Source organism: Helicoverpa armigera, chromosome 5 (genome assembly GCF_030705265.1).
Source record: "Helicoverpa armigera isolate CAAS_96S chromosome 5, ASM3070526v1, whole genome shotgun sequence".
NCBI lineage: Eukaryota > Metazoa > Arthropoda > Insecta > Lepidoptera > Noctuidae > Helicoverpa > Helicoverpa armigera.
This window is the reverse complement of record NC_087124.1, coordinates 8,161,489-8,178,399: the sequence shown is the minus strand read 5'-3', so window position 1 is coordinate 8,178,399 and position 16,911 is coordinate 8,161,489. Positions and strand designations below refer to the sequence as shown.

Below are 16,911 nucleotides of genomic sequence, written 5' to 3'. Positions count from 1 at the left end.
ATATCTACACCTACTGCTTACAAGAAGATAAGTAGCCAAACTTTGCACACGCATTTGTCTTTGTGAAACTAAAGTTCGTGAACTCGACTTCGTGACTGTTACTTCAGGCAACTACTTACTAACTTTCTTTTAGAAGAATTGGTAAGAAGTTGATTGCACAAAAGAGGAGTGTGACGAGTTTTCGCACAAAGGAGGAACATGTGACGAGTTTTCGTACAAAAGAGGAACATGTGACGAATTTTCGCACAAATATTGTCGCCGTGGTACGATCCACATGGGTGGTATTGTTATTCGCCGCACGAAGCCACGGTCACGTCTCCATCCAATAATTTCATGTGACTCATCTCGCTACAGTTTTCGCTGAAGAATTTCAAATAAGCAGAGGATTTCGTATTGGTGTGTTATTTTGTAATGTATGATGTGATATGTATATTGTAATTATGTGTGCCTTATATAGTTAACTAAATCATGTCACATGTGTAACAATGTTTATGTAATCGTCGTTATTTGGTTAATAGTAATTTATGTTAAATAGTTTTTCAATTATTTCGTTATACATGAACGTGTGTTTAAATCAAACTTCAAAACTGTTGAAAACTATCCCCTCCAAATTAATATAAGTTGGAAGTACAAAATTAAGTTCCCTTATCACTCGCGTTAACGTGTGATTAATTGTTTCAGCGATAGTTAGTTAATGAAGGCAGTATATTAAATAACAAGCAACAAATTAATTAATGATTTCACTTAATCAACTTCAAGGTAATAAGCCTATGAATTTCCACGGTTCCTGAGCGCTTACACGGTGAGTCAGAAGCGTGGCCAGTCATCTATCATAATACGATTAAGTCCTAGTGACTTGCCACTTTACTACGACACCGTACTCGCCCATTCACTTGATAACTTCCCCTTTTCCTCAAATAAAGTCACGAACAATACGACAGAAAGATATTACTCCTTCAACAAGAAAACCAATATCATAAAACAGAAAACTGCAAGCCCTAAAAAATATCCCTTCAGCCCATTTAAGCCGTAAAAGGGAATGGAAAAGTTTTTTTCTGAGGAAATATGACGTACATAAATATCAGTAACGGACGATGTTCCAACATTACGGTAGAATCTTTTGAAACTTTTTAATTTATACCAATCCATGCAGGCGTGCAGTTAATCCAGAGATCACGTGAAGTCACGTGTCAAAGTTGTGAACACAACACAGTCAGCACAGTTATTTAGTATGGGAGTGTATCACTTGACGCGGTAGGTACGACACACGTGCATTATGTTGTTGACACAGTCATCGGTATGGGCTATAAAGTTCGCGGGACGGGCCGGCGGCGCGCGAGGCGGCGTGTCGTCGGAGCGCGCGCGGCGCACTGCCGCCCTTCGCCGGAAAAACAAGTTTCCATGCAGCCTCCACCACCCCCCACCCCGCACCCCAACAGGATGCGCACTTGCACTGCCTTCGCCTTATCTTTCCGGCGAAAATATGTTTTGTTATATCAAGGTTACTCTCGCCTTTGTTTACGGAAATTGCATCAGTTTCAGTAGGGTTTCTGTGTTATGAAACAAACTAGGTGAGAAAACAACCGGCTACTTTAGGGTGTATCTTGCAAGATGAAAAGACGTTGTTTTATATTTTTTGTCTTTTGACTGATAAAAGCATGGCAAAGAGTGGTACCCTGTGAAATGAAAACGATTCTGTTATGTAGAATGGCGAAGACCGTTATGGGAATTCTGAAGCAAAATAACACGTTGCGAACATCCCCCCTAAATTCCCACCGCCATTAACGTAGCATCAACATTAAATTCTAAATACAATACGCACATAAGTCACCTGTTTGCGTATCAGCAGTTATTTATGTGTGCGGGGACAGTGCGATAAGTGTTCGTCGAAGATTCCTTGCTAGGCTGCTACGGCGTAGCTTCCTGCCTACGAAGCTCCGACAGTCGTGCCGTGTAGGCCGCTACACTTGTATTTACATCACTAGTACTTTCCGGTAGCGCGTACAGGTACGGACGATAAGTGAATTTTTTTGATCGCGTTAATGTATTACGAGGAAGGGACGCGTAGAAGATGGACGTAGTCTAAAGTTGAATGGCCTAGCTACAACAACCTCAAAGAATGTTCGTAGTTGTAGACATTATGATCGTACAGTAACAAGGTAAACTATTTATGTACTTGTAAGTTCATGGTTTACGTTTTGTTCTACTATTGATACTCCAAGTAGTTGCACATTAAGGTGTTCCCTCATTCGAAGCATTGCAGTTTAAGTAAGAGAACATTTTAAGTGTAAATATGTACGAGGGCATTCTTTTTATATTTTTCAATAAACATAATACACCAAAGTTTACACATCTAATCAACAAAGACGAGCATCCTTTCACTTTACCGTCAACATTTTATTATTTTCCTTAAACAGCAGCCGATCTCATTGCACGACAAGGACATAAACCAAATTGCTGATAAAACGCTAAACGTAATCTTATTACAGCAAGTCGATACAAAACAAACAGAAGCGAGGCGAGCTATAAAATAAACTATTTGGAAGCCCCGGGTCCGGTCACGTAGCCTTCAATAACTTACACTGACATCTTAAAGTAGGGGAATGGCTTTTTGATCTTGTTCTAAACTTCTAAGGCGTGAGATCAGCGCTCAAAGGGATGTACTGACGTTAATGTGCAAAGGAATATATTTTGCATTGTATGCAATATTTTGAGGAAAGTTTCAACGGCTAGGTACTTTTGCTTTGGCACGTCAAATGCAAAAAGTAGACAGTATTCCACAGCAGAATTACAACATCATCATCATCCTCCGAGCCTTTTTCCCAATCACGTTGGGGTCGGCTTCCAGTCTAACCGGATTCAGCTGAGTACCAGTGCTTTACAAGAAGCGACTGCCTATCTGACCTCCTCAACCCAGTAACCCGGGCAACAATACTCACGTATTATTTTGGCACATTTAAACAATATTTTTGATAAGTTAGGTATTTATTCTAAGCTACTTCACTCGTATAAATATTTCCACAATTTCTGCCAGAAAATATGGAACATCGCCTTTAAAATATTCTTCCACAGTGTCACCAACATCCTTTTAGAAAAAAGGCCCCTTAATTGAAGTAGTCGCCGCAACGCTCATCCATTTTTACGCATCGTCGCTTGTTTAAATTACAAGAGAACAGTGCACTCGGCCCAAACAAGGCAGAACAAACTACCCCCAGTGACTTGCACTTTGAATGCACATTTTAATGGGTTTGTTTTCAAAAGGCCCGTGCTTTAATTGCACTGAACTATTTCAAACATATTTAGAAAGGCACACGCGTCTTTAATTAGAAATGTTTTAGTGTGGATTGTTTGTCTGTCTGTGTGGTTGCTACAATTATGTGATTGTTAGTTAAATTGTATTTAAAGAAACATTGTAGTCCTTGTTCCCTTGCTTCTCAAATACAAGTCCCAAAAAATCCTGCAGAAAACCGACCAAATATTTGTAGAACGGACGAGAAACAACTCCTGTCATGTTTTCAAATGTACATACAGACGTGCAGATATGTATGTCGTATGTATGTCTGTAACCAATTTTTTCTTAGTGGAAACTCAGTTCCAAGCAAATCCAACACATGTTTGGGTTCGTTTATTTTGCAGCCGGCCCTTAATATTGCAACAGCAGGTTATTGATTTTGCCCTACTGTGTTTAGAGTGTGAGTTTCATACTATGTTGGTCAGGACCAATGGAGTTTTGTGTTACAGGTTTATTTAGCCTTTAGATAGACCATCCCCCTTCTTGCCACCCCTCTCAGATTATTGACGACTGGCGCGAATCTTTAAATAATAATTATAAAAGATTCGCGCCAGAGGTCCAGTTTATTTATCTCTCGTCTCTTAAACTTCATGACAACTAGAGTTCAATAAAAATTAATAAGTACATGCTTAAAACATCTATGTCTCAGTTTCATAACATAATCATCTACTAGCCTAATATTGTCCCGGGTAACTGGGGGCGGTCGGGTTGCCCGGGTAACTGGGTTGAGGAGGTCAGATAGGCAGTCGCTTCTTGTAAAGCACTGGTACTCAGCTGAATCCGGTTAGACTGGAAGCCGACCCCAACATAGTTTGGGAAAAGGCTCGGAGGATGATGAGCCTAATATAATATTTATGTACCTACTGACATATTTAAATTAGTTTATTGAACGACCATAATAATCATCATTATTTCATGACTATCGATAACATCAAAAGTATCCCGCAAATGTTATCTGTAACAAGTGCGTTCAGTTTTACGACGGTCCCACAATACCGTAGTGTCGGCGAGTGTATGTTCTAATGTAAGCACTTTGGGTAGGGGCCGGCCCCGTTCCGATACAACACGACTTATTGTATCGGTAGGGCCATTCTGCAACTAAAAGTTTTAATACAAGTGTGTAAAAATATCGCCTGATCGCTGTCAGGTCATGTCCGATTTCTGATACATCGGGCTATGAGAGTGAAGGAATAAGGAGTGCACCTGTGTCTGCGTATATGCTTGTGCACTATAATATATCCTGCGCATATGGCTTATCTCCTTACATAAGAACAGTTGCAGAAGCCGGAAATCGGCTAGAATGCCTTTATTTTAAGAATATTCAAAGCCATAAATATACAAATATATCTTTTTTTGTAAATGAAAGGACATTTTTCAGTTCGTCGTCATTCTCCTTCGGGGCATTAGGAACACAATCAAGTAAAAAGCTTCTAAAACAAAAACCGTTTCCCTTTGATTTTGCGTAACAAAACAAATGTTTCTGTCACGTAGATGAAAATATATATTAATCAAAAAAATATATACCTTAATGTGTACAATAAAACAAAAATCCATAATATAAGGAATAATATAAGTAACACAAAATATATAAATAAATATATATGTAAGTAGGTATTAATTTTTTTGTATTATTGCAAAAAATTGCAGAATGCAGTTGTCGTGTCCGTAGCGATCATAAATTGCTTGGGTTTGATTAAGGCGGCGCGGGCGCGATCTTTGCAGAGGCTGCACCCCTGCACTATGCACCGGTGCATCGTTGTACAGGGTGTTTACTATACGGTTACAATGTTATTAGTTGAAGAATTTGTTTTCTTTAATTTTTTTGACTCGATGATCATTTACAAGTTTCACTAGAAACTTAATGTCAATAGTTTAATTGTGAACTAAATACGTACGAAGACTCGTTAGTAGATTTGAAATCACGTTTCTGGGTTACACTGTAATTATGTTGCACATTAAACTATTGACATATTTTCACTGTGACGCACATGCGTGTAATTTATTGTCCTCATTCATCAATTCTATGTCCTATTTAAGTATCGTCGCACTGTTTTATACTGTCTAACATAATTTAGAGATCCACGCACTTTCAAATTGCCGCGGCATAATTTACAGATGAACAATGTCTAACATCAATATGCAATTAAATAGAGCAAAACAGTAATTACAAATATTAAAGCGCGTTATAACTTTAGATAATAAGTAATTATTACATTAACTAACTCTGAACAAAATTTTAAACTGTAATTGGTTTTGGAGCCCCCTGTAGATAAATTTCGCCACATTGCCATCTACTTTTGGGATTACCGTTGTAAGAAGGGGATCGTTTATTTCCTTTCTATTCGAACGGTTCCAAAAGTTTTGCTCAGTGGCATTCATTTTAAAGTTTTGGCGTATTATTGAATGGATTAATTTTCAATGCAGTTTAAGTAATATCCACATAGGCGATAGCTTTATTGTGTAAAAACAGGATATTTTATTGAAAATATTTTAGTCATTACAAAATGCTCTTGAATGCAATTAATTACATTTCGTCACTAAAGAACGGGTCTACTATCATGTCTTACTACATCGTAATTTCTATTAAAACCTTTGTCGAAATATTTTGATGTTCCTACTTAAATCACTTTACGACATGTATACAAACTATGTAATGTAAGCGTAATAAACTAAAGGTCTAAGTTCTAAGTGCTTCGTAAAACCTTTCTCGATGAGATGAATCAGCGAATGTGTGAACCTTGCTGATATAACACGAACGTCATTAAAAGCTTATACTTACACATCAAACTAGGACTCTGCAAACATTTACACACTGTTTTAGTAGGTCACATAATTTTATCGAATTTACGAGTTTAAATGCTACTTGAAAAATCTACTGTCCGCTAGTACTGAATTAATAAATTAAACTGTTTTTTATTTAGGGGATCATTTAGATTTGAATCAGTATCATATATTGAACATAACTTGCAAAGTTATCAGGTAAACGGGAATACCTATATTTCAATTAATTCCATAATCTAAATATTTTTTTTTCACAATCCCAATAACTTTGAGCATCGCTGTCGTATCGTGTGAATAATCGCACGGAGCAATGTTGGGATTTGATGAAAGAATTCGGGAAGTCCCCCGGGCCGCGATGACGTCATCGATAGCCACCTCCAGCGCTCTCAACATTATGCTGAGGGTGTATTAGCTCGACGATCTACTCTTATCGAAGACGAATCTCTATTTCGAAAGGAAATATAAATGAAGTCGTGTCACAGTGTATAATAATATATTGAATGGTAAGTTGGCAAGATGCTAAGAAAACTCGGAAGTGTATACTAAAATGTTGTAAAGCAAGCTGCAATATTATAAGCCATTTAAATCATGTGTAGTCAACGAAATACTGTATATTGTAAAATAATCATAAAATCTGAATAAAACGAATACAAAAGCCGCTATGAAAGACAACACAATTCTTCATGATGTCAAACAAGCTATGGTATTACTAGATTAATTAACCGTCCAATTAAGTACTGTTGGTTTTAAGGGGTATAGGTAGAGGCCCTATGAGAACTCCAAAAAGCCCTCCCAAGCCTTCAACCATTTCTCTATTGAATCACTTTGCAAGTATCACATCATACTGCAGTTAAAAAGCCAGTGATGGTGGCAGCAGGCCATGGCAGTGCCGTGATTTAGGGCGGCGCGACGCACTGCGGGGGACGGGGGGAGGTCCAGTGAGATTAACCATCGCCTGTTAATTACGACAAATGGTCATTGAACGACGAATAATGGTCCGGCAACTGTAGTGGACTGTACTGTTTTATCGTGCTGTAAGCAACCATCGACCAATCAGCGCGAAGTATACAGATGACAGCTGTTCTGTAATTGGTGATAATTGTTCACGTCTAGTAGTGTGGCTTAATTAAGTGTGGTTGAATGGTGCTTTGGATTGATGGGATCGTTAATGTGGCGTTATGCTCTTAATATTTGATTAAGTAAGTACACAATTTGTCAGCTTAGCCTAATGTGTACGAATTACATACCATACGAACACAAACTTATAATTAGTTTACAAACATCTAAAGTTGGAAATATTTAATCAAACATTGACTGACTTTTATTGAATTTTAGTTTTCAAAATCTTATAAAACACAGAAAATAAGTCCTAAAGAGCTACACTCCAAGAAAAAAGAATCCTGCCATCTAGTATCGAATAGCGGCAATAAAAATAGTGAGCCCGCAATCACGGAGCAATAAATTGCTCGAACCCTAAATAGAGGGCGCGCTCATTCTTTTTTACCTGAGTAGGGTATTTTCCTTAGCTCTCAGGATTAAAGAAATGTTAATATTAAATTTATTATTGGCTACATAATTCTAATACCTAAATTATTAACTACATAAAGGTGCAATATTTATTTACTCATAAGATTAGTTAGGTTAGGCCTTAAACACATTACCAATTCGCCACCAAATAGTTAAGTAACTACCTACTATTACTACTATATATAATATAGTGCTGTGGGATTAAATCAGTAGTCCACCTGCATCGTGCTTGCTATGCTGCCATTATTATCAATCGGATCAGCGTACGTGGCCACCTGACATTATGACTACCATAATAATAATGTCTCCCCAAATTCATTGAAGGGTAGGTATTAGGTACGGGTAATGATAATGTTTTGTAATATTGATACTTTGGTAGACCTATACTTAACTGTAATTAGGAACAATCATAGGTAATTAAAACTGTCGAACTCATACTCGTAGGATTCCGTAAATAATGGTACCTATTTATAAAACGGCCAAAAAATTACATTTATTTTATACGAACCCGTAACTACTTATTTACTTTTAAAATAGTAAAAACATTTAAAGACTCACAGACCACCTATTTTACATATTATCCATTTGAGTACGGCACCCTAAAAAAACTTGAATTAAATTAATTCAGAAAAGAATATTTATTGCTTACAAAACTCAATAAATTATTTCTTATACATAATTACTTCTAGGATCATTGAGTGTCTCTGAAACTGTCTCAGAAGTGCGCAGACGGCAAGTACGGCCACTCCGCTGCTAGGCTTCGGAAAGCTCTCAGGGCTCGTAAACCTTCTGTCCGCAGTTTAATCTTTCGGAAAATTTGAATCCAGATAAAGGCTCGTCGCGAGAGGCAAAAGCCTTTTAATTAACTTCGGACATAAATTTTCATTGAAATTCAGATGTTGATGCTGATATTCTACGTTCAGCTTTTAAAATTCCAATTGGAATCCGTTTATGGTTTAGGGTTTGTTGTTGTTGAATATTAATACATCTAATTAGAATTTTTTGACACTGGAGGTGAAGAACACCTCCAACTAAGATTATTTTTAAGAAGAACTATACGAACTCTTACATAGTCCCTACAAAGTACTCGTACTGTTAATTTGTGATTTTCAAAGTGCTTCAGCTAAGTCAAAAGCTTAAAAATAAACAAAGTAGAATAAAAATATTCAACAACGATGGCAAAGCCTAAAAATATGTTTCCGACCATTTTTATCAGAATGAAACAGTTTACAAAAGTGGGTAAAATAAATTGTTCACGGGCGATCGTTTTCGGCTATCGTCACCTATGTATAGAGATGGAGTGAAAGGAAATAGGGCGAATACGCTCCCGGGGCCCGTAAACCTGCGCCGGTTTATCTTTCGGAAAATTTGTATTCGGATTAAGGACCGACCCCCTGGAATCTATGCCAACTCACTTAACTCAAGTGCCTCCGAAATTCAAGGTAACTGATATTCGAGAAAACACAAAAGAAACAGAAAAATAATTAAACAGATTAAATGAATTAAAAGCACTTTGCTTATCAAGTCGTTCAATCAACTTCTGCTTTTATACAGACTAATTTCAGGAAATTAATAAAAAACATCCCACGCTAAGGGCGGACCATGTCAAAGTTTGTGTATACGACACGGTCTGAAAACTCCGCCGAAGGTACGCGTATGCGGGCCCACAAAAGCGGAAAATTCGATTTTCTGGCCCGCGCCTCTTAATGCGCCGTGGTCCACGCATTAGGCCCAACCCTTGCCGCCACGGAAACAGTTCGTTAATCAAATTCACTAAACCAATCTCCGATACAGATAGCGAAATCACAATATATTGCCTCGGACCCTGATAAAACAATCCACTGAGGAAATTGCTGCCCGCAATATTGACCGCCTGTTTCGCGATGGTCGCCACAAAAAAAGGTCGAAGAAAACTATCACGGTCCCAAATTGTACACGTTTATTAGTATTTACAGAAAAGGCTCCGTTGATCAAAGTTTATGACTTAGATACTGAGACTGGACCCTCGATTACTAGGGCTCGACTTGAGGACATTGTAGATAAAAGTAAGGTTCTTCCATTATGTATATCTAAATACAAGAAATAAGGCAGGTTACGTATAAGAATGTTTCGAGAATAAATCAATAAAGGAAAATATCTATTCCTCAAAATCAGCTTTGCTTTATTTTCCCAATTTGGCAATATATTTTCCGAACAACATACGGGAAACAAAGTAGGAAACAATAAAGGCAATATGGTTGCTGGAACTACTTTCTCACAATAACGTCGGGGTAATCGCAGTCCGATATAGGCGAGGAGTCGGCGGCAGCAGATGTCGGGGCAATGTGGGTCGCCAGTCGTCTCCTGATAAATGTTCGCGCGCCCGGGGGAATGGCTGAGCGCCGCGGCTTCCACGCTGCGATAACGCGCGCGAATTAAACTCACGCCGCTTTTAAGGGCTAACCATTGGCGATGTGCTTTATCTGTATCGTAAAGTATTGGTAAGTACTCGGTATTGATGGTTATTTTCGGATATCTGTATTCAATGCGCTTAATGCAGTTTGTAATCATTGTCTTGTGAAGATGATGCTTTGTGATTTGTATTATGGTCTACTCTTACATTACCTCGTGAGTTTGAATTTATACAAGTAGGACAGTAAAGATCAGTTCGATAATTACCTAGTACCATTATCTACAAAATAACATAATTAGAAATGTAAGAGAGATAAAATTAGATACGTTTATCATAAAACAATCCCCTACACGTAATAAAATCTGACAGCAATCAGAGATCAAGTGACTTTTCTCACGTAGGGCGTTGCAGACATTCGGTTAAAGGGCACTAATAGTTAGTTAAGTGCCGGCAGTTCCCATTGACCCGCACAGCGCATTGAGCAGCGCCGGATAAGCGCGGAGCCCTGTACCGCATTAATAAAGGTAAGTGCGCCCGTGTTGCTTAATGTGTCGTTATGACCCGTCCTGAAAAACTTCTTCAATACCCCTGGCACACCCATCAACATTCCAAATTCAATTCTATCACCAACGCAATAAGACACAAAATGTCAGCCCATTCATCTAAACACATTTACGCACCATGAAGGGCCTGCAGTTTTAGGACTTTATATTTAGCAAATGAAAGTAAACTTTATTGCCGGTGTTGATAGCTCACTTTGGCTTGTTCGTGAGGTTTCGATCGCAGCGAAAGTCCGTTGTACATAGCTTTAGTCTGCGCTGAAAACTACGAAGCGTCGGTGAAAGTGCTACCAACGCGGAATGTTAACACCATGAATTTAGAAGGCTGAATTATACGTTTCATTATGTCGAATATTATCTTTGCACTTAACGTCGTTTTCTATATAAATGAAAAGAAGAGAGAGACTTATAAATGTAGTTTACCAATTCACCAGGACTTCTTTGCCAGCATTTAGAATTGCCTCTTAGAATGTAGGTATATCAAATGTAAATCACTCATTCAAATTCTGTTGTAGAATAGTTGATCCAAACTTTGCCCGCTTTTCCTTCCCTTCATTAGTTGGCTACGCATATAAGAACATACAGCACAAAAACATTTTTAGTCAGACCGTATTAGCCCGACCTATATTTGTCTAACAGTGAAAAAGGAACGCGCCCCGACACTCCGTCCGGCTAACCCTAGTGGCGAGGCTAAAGAAGGTTCTAAATAACCTTTGCCCCGAAATGGTGATATTTCAGCTACGTTAAGTTTAGACGTTCAGTAGAATAATCCTTTGTTTTGATGAAAAAACGTGGTAAATACTCAACTTCTTTCTACAAAGATGGCCAATTATTTCGACTTAAATTAAATTACCTACACCTACTTTTCGTCGATTTAATCGATTCATTTGGTCCAAAATATTTCAATTTCCTTTTTCCTTCAAACTCGTACGAATCACTTGAATGCATTTACAAGGTTTTACCGTGAAAAAATTATCAACGTTATATATTTCAAACAGATGCAGTATATTTCTCCACAGACATACCTGTATAGTTTCCTCATAAGAGTAGTTGCGGCTAGTAGCCGCTGTGCTCATCTCACCGGCGCGCGCACGACTGCGGCGGCATCTGAAACAACATGTTCACTAGTAAACACACACCAATCATCATAAATAATGACTTCTAAAGACTTTACGAAGTATATGCTCCTGTAATGCATTTTGTGCATTTGATTTCTATAACACATCTGTTACTGGTGGACAGACTTTGGGACAGCGTACATCATTAAAGCAAAATGCAACTAGTGTGACTTGTCATAGGAGCCTGCAAATACCTATTTGAATTAAAACCTTTGACTTTGAAAGAATACCTGGGAAATAACTACTATATAAACGTCTTGTTCATTGCAGTCTTATTCGCTAGTACTAGGCCAAGAAAACAGTCAAAAGTTTAGTCTCTGCTCGTAATCTACCGAAGGACACAGCCAACACCAGCGGTCTTAACATTGGCTTTCAAGATCTGCATTATAAAAGAAACGTTTCAAATCGCAGCGTAGAGTTTTCTGAGACCAAATGTAGCCCGAGGTAAAACTGCTATTTCAGGCAGGTATTGTTTGTGTTACAAGGTTGAGAGCTTCAAACTTGGAGAACACGACAGGTAAGCTTATATGCAGCTCGTTGTACGCGGTTAACGAAGAGGTCTCTAGGTATCTTACAGAACTTTGTCTCCCTGCAACTTGTTGTTATCTGTTCCTTTCTACTGGTTTCTACAAAAACACCTTCGTAAGTGCAACTTTATTGAACTACTTTATTACTATTTATTTAAGGTTGGTCTCTTCCTGTTTTGTGAAAGTCAACTCATACATATTGTACTTATTTACCTGTAGCCGAACTTTTGCTCTTTGTTGGAAAATGAAACAACTTGATATCTACACCTATAGAACGATAAATTAATATGCAAAACCGCACACGCAAAGTCTTAAAGAAGTGAGTGCAAATTATTTAATAGAAGCACGACAGCTGTTGGTCTAAAGTTTGTGGAACTCGTCCGGGTTGCCTCATGAATAATTAAAAGCGGGAATAGGGGCGATAACTCACGGGCCGCGGACGCGCTCCGGCCTCACAAAATAACACTTCTGTTGAGGAAACGCCGCTTTTTATGACTTAATTAGTTACATCTCGACCCGAGAGACATGAGACGTGCTATGCGGAAGTACGTACGCGTTGAAGCCGAAATTAACTTAACAAGGGTAAGTAATAAAAATGCCGCGTCATTCCAAGTTGGATTACGGCGACGTCACGGCGCACGCACAGGCTTTGTTCTGCAAGTGGGTCGCATCAATTCGGCTACTATGTCTAACTGTAGGTAATAGCACCGTATTTATAAGAAGCCACACAATGCATAATGACTTCGTATCTATCTACGCTTGTTAACTACGAAAGAACTGTGCAATTACACCATTTCTTAAAGAATGCAGCCTGAAAGTAGCCCACAAAAACAGAGCTTCTCAATTAGATCTCCTCATCCACACGTAATGGCAAGTTCATCACAGTAGAAGTTAAACAATTCAGTACACCTATTAATTGCACATGAACAGAAATAAAATTACCTCTTCGAGCTCCAGAAAGCTTTTTTCCCAAAATCAACAAAACCGCTAACAGCTTTATCTGAAAACCATTATGGCTAATAGAGATATGCATTTTATCTCCAACATTTTCAAAAAGGCAAACTATCCTCTAACACAGCCGTTTTAGTTTACCATCTAATGGACCGAAGCGACCACTATCTGGCGCAGACACATATTTATAAAGTAGTGATTATCTAAAGTGCTTGCTCGAGTTTCACCGAAGACTGCAATAAGGAATCTTTCTAACGAATTTTCAGGATAACTACCATCAATGAATGTTTAATTTCGAGTCTTGTGGCTGAAAAGCGGTTTTGTCTAGAAAGTTTTACAGAAACTAGGGTTCTACTACTAGTTTAGCACTACTCTTTAGCCAAAATAAATATTCATTCGGTCAAATAATTCCTATCTTGGCAACAAATATGGCGAACTTTTGAGCGTAATATCTGTTTCGTCCAAAACTTCCAAACAATACGAGATCATTTATTTAAATATCTACAGGGTTTTGGGAACCTTTTGGTAAATGAGTTCATAAATATTGTATAGTTAGACCTCAATAAAAGACGATAATAGCAACTATACACCTCCTAATATTAACAAAACATACATACATAAGCCATTAGAACTTTAAGCTTTGCTTAAAGTTGATGCTAAATTGGTGAGTAGTTGTAGAGTACCTTAAATCTAACCGTTCCTTCAATAGAATATCTGAACAAACTTTCAGGACTCGCTTAATATTCATTTAGATATTTAGATAAACCCAAGATAATATAATAATTTGTGGATGCCGAACATTCCTAATCTACTTAGTTTGTTGGTTTCTACGCCAGTCTAGACTCGATTAAAGAAGACTAGGTTTATAAAAAGATCGACTAAGAATTTCAAATTATGAAACTAGATTTTTGCTGCCCTAAAAAAATATTAAAGAGAATTTTAAAAAACTTGTCGAGGTCCTGACAAGTTATTTTTTCAAAAATACTTTAGGTAGGTACAACTTAAGAAAAGCGAAATCCCTAGCTTGTAAAACATTTCAGCTAGGATATAATATTAGGCCTTTTTCTAAAACTTTTTGTTTTATTGCCCTCTTATAAATTCACATGAGGCCTATAAGACGTCTCCAGCATCCCAGTGGTAATATGAAAAAAGTGTGTCTCGGCATCGATCCAGCGTTTGTGATTCGCGTCACGGCGTGCAGGCCTATTGCGCCGTCGCCATGGCAACGAGCCCACCAGCGCCTTTCGCACACCTAAATACTATTTTGGACAATTTAATAGTATCACTAAAGTATTTGCGCCGTTCAACAAACTTGGTAATTTCGAGACCTTTTAAGAACTTGGCAACGAGTTATTAATTCATTATTAAATTGGTTGACCTTGGAGATCTAAATCTAAATATAAGGATGTCAATTTCAAGCAGGTACTTTCGTCTGACTGTCTTATTTCTCATGGATGTTAATTACCATTTTTTAAATTCTACAATTTCTGGGACTTAATTAGTAGGAGCACACGCCCGCCGTTGACTAAATTATCTGTAGCCCAAACAAATCCATGTATATCCTATCTAAGGACGCTATCACCAATGTTTCCAACCAAAACATGCTCTATTTTTTCCTGAGGAGATGTACCCTTATGTGGGTGCCTAAAAAGACTAATTGCAATTCCTACATATATTCCATACTAAAGGGAAGCACAGACCAGACACGTTGAACAAACGGCTCCATAAAAAAAGGTCCACAGATGCAGACAGTATGCAGACGACGCCGCAGACGGTATGCCTGATTGTCAGGAAGTGGGCGCGAAAACCCAATGTCAAGTGTGGGCTTATTGTTAGGAGCAATGTGAACTGAAATGGAGATAGGTATCTAGAAGTACATATATGTATGTATGGATTTGGTAAGGTGCGATGCAAGTAATTTTGAAGAGCTAAAATTAAATTATGCTACCTAGTTTATGTCTTTTTACTAACCTTAGTACATGGTTTTCAAAAATGTAACGTTCTAAGCCCTCACATTTTTGCAACGCCTGCAAAAGGCCGTTGGGCTGAACTTAAATTATACGTATTTAAAAGCTCTACAACCTTAACATGCAAATAAATACTTTGAGTGTGAGTTTGAGTATTTTTAACAAAACTAACTAAATAAACTTTTTCGTGCAAAATGTGATATTGCAATAATTATTGTACTTACGTATGTCTATTATACAAGATCTTATAGAAGTTAAAAAAAAATATAACGATTTGGTTATTTTAACTGTGAAAGGGACTTACGGTTAAGGTAAAGTTATCGCAGACGATGTATTCATATCTTGTTGAGCTATTTTGGATCTCCAATTTGATTTATTTAATTAATCACGACATAGACCATTTGAAATTAATAATACTAATATGATTATTTTTCCATTAAAGAAAAAATAATAGACAATAGGTAAGCACATGTCAAAAAATACTGCATAGAAAGTACCTGCCATATGCAATAGTGGGCATGTATAATGGACATCGATTCCCTTAGATTAGTTCGTCACCTGTCACCGCTGCATGTAGCAATTAAAAAACCATCAACCAACAGCAAATGGGGAGCGTATGACGTGAAACAAGTGCCGCAAAACATATGGCCAACGTTTTTGATTAGGTTCACTTACCTAAACCTGAATAATTTTGAAGGTTTAATCACTTATTACCTTAATTATTTCGGGGTTAATGTCGAAATTCATAGTAGGTATCACCATAGATTTAAATACTAGAGGTAGTGGAGTTAATGACATCAATATCACTTAGAATTCTGTAAAATCTACTTTTGATCAGATACACATAATATTTATATTATTGAACCTTACGGATTATCCTGTGCGTCAAAAACAATCTTCGGACTATCGTTACGCTTTTAACATAATGTTAGTGTCTCATCCCTTGCCTGAAGGTATATAGGACACCTACGTAGTAATATAACCAAAAGAAGTTATTTCAAACTTCACAAAACAGCATCATGCCACAATTTTTCAATATTGCGCGCACGCACCCCTGTTCAATCAGCCCTGTCGAAGCTATTGAGCTATAAATAGCGACAGGACGGCCGCCTTCCTGCTTCACCAATTAAACTTTAGACACTTGTTTACCTTACTAGCGGTTAAACTGCACTCGGTAGCACACCAGCGGTCAACGACCCCTGTCTATAAACTGCAGCGGATGAAAGAAAACTTTGATGATGCACGCTTTATGCTCTTCCTAATTTCGTCGAGATGTTCTAGTTTTGTTTGTAGTTCGGACTTTCTCGTAGGTACGGCTTGAATGCTTTTATTTCGTGTTCGTTTGTAGTCTAGTAGGTAATTCTTTGTTTTGGATTCATAGGAATTCAAAATTCAATAAGGGATATTATAAATTGCATATCAAATAAATAATCGCCTATCAATAAATACTCATCATTTATATTATTTTTTAAACGGTTTTATTTAGCTCACCCCGTTTGTTTTATTTATTCATTCTTGGGTCAAATTTAGTAATTCAAATTTCACCCTCTTCCTGTCAACCGATTAATCTGAAATTTTGTATACACCTTTAATTCCGATGACAATACAATATAGTAATATCAATAACATTGTAAATCCAATATGGCCGCCGGCACAAAATGGCGGATAACGTAGATTTTATCAATCCCATCAATATGGGTATCAAATGAAAGGGCTCAACAAGCAGAATACAATATACTATAAAAAATTGAAATCCAAGATGGCGGCCGCTACAAAATGGCGGATAACGTAGGTTT

General features: G+C 37.6%; 1 protein-coding gene across 9 annotated transcripts in view; it reads right to left on the bottom strand.

The window, feature by feature from the left end:
* Sick (sickie) overlaps positions 1-16,911 on the bottom strand; it is a 185,294-nt gene that overhangs the window by 164,478 nt on the left and 3,905 nt on the right. For 8 of the 9 annotated variants that reach the window (XM_064034565.1, XM_064034566.1, XM_064034568.1 and 5 more), the window contains exon 1: positions 1,142-1,359. Coding sequence is in view for 1 of the 9 variants with exons in the window: in XM_064034576.1 (XP_063890646.1) it covers positions 11,578-11,628 (51 nt within the window). In the remaining 8 variants the exon portion in view is untranslated. Of the gene's footprint in view, positions 1-1,141; positions 1,360-11,577; positions 11,660-16,911 lie in introns of those variants that run through there. The other variant, XM_064034576.1, reaches the window with a different exon arrangement.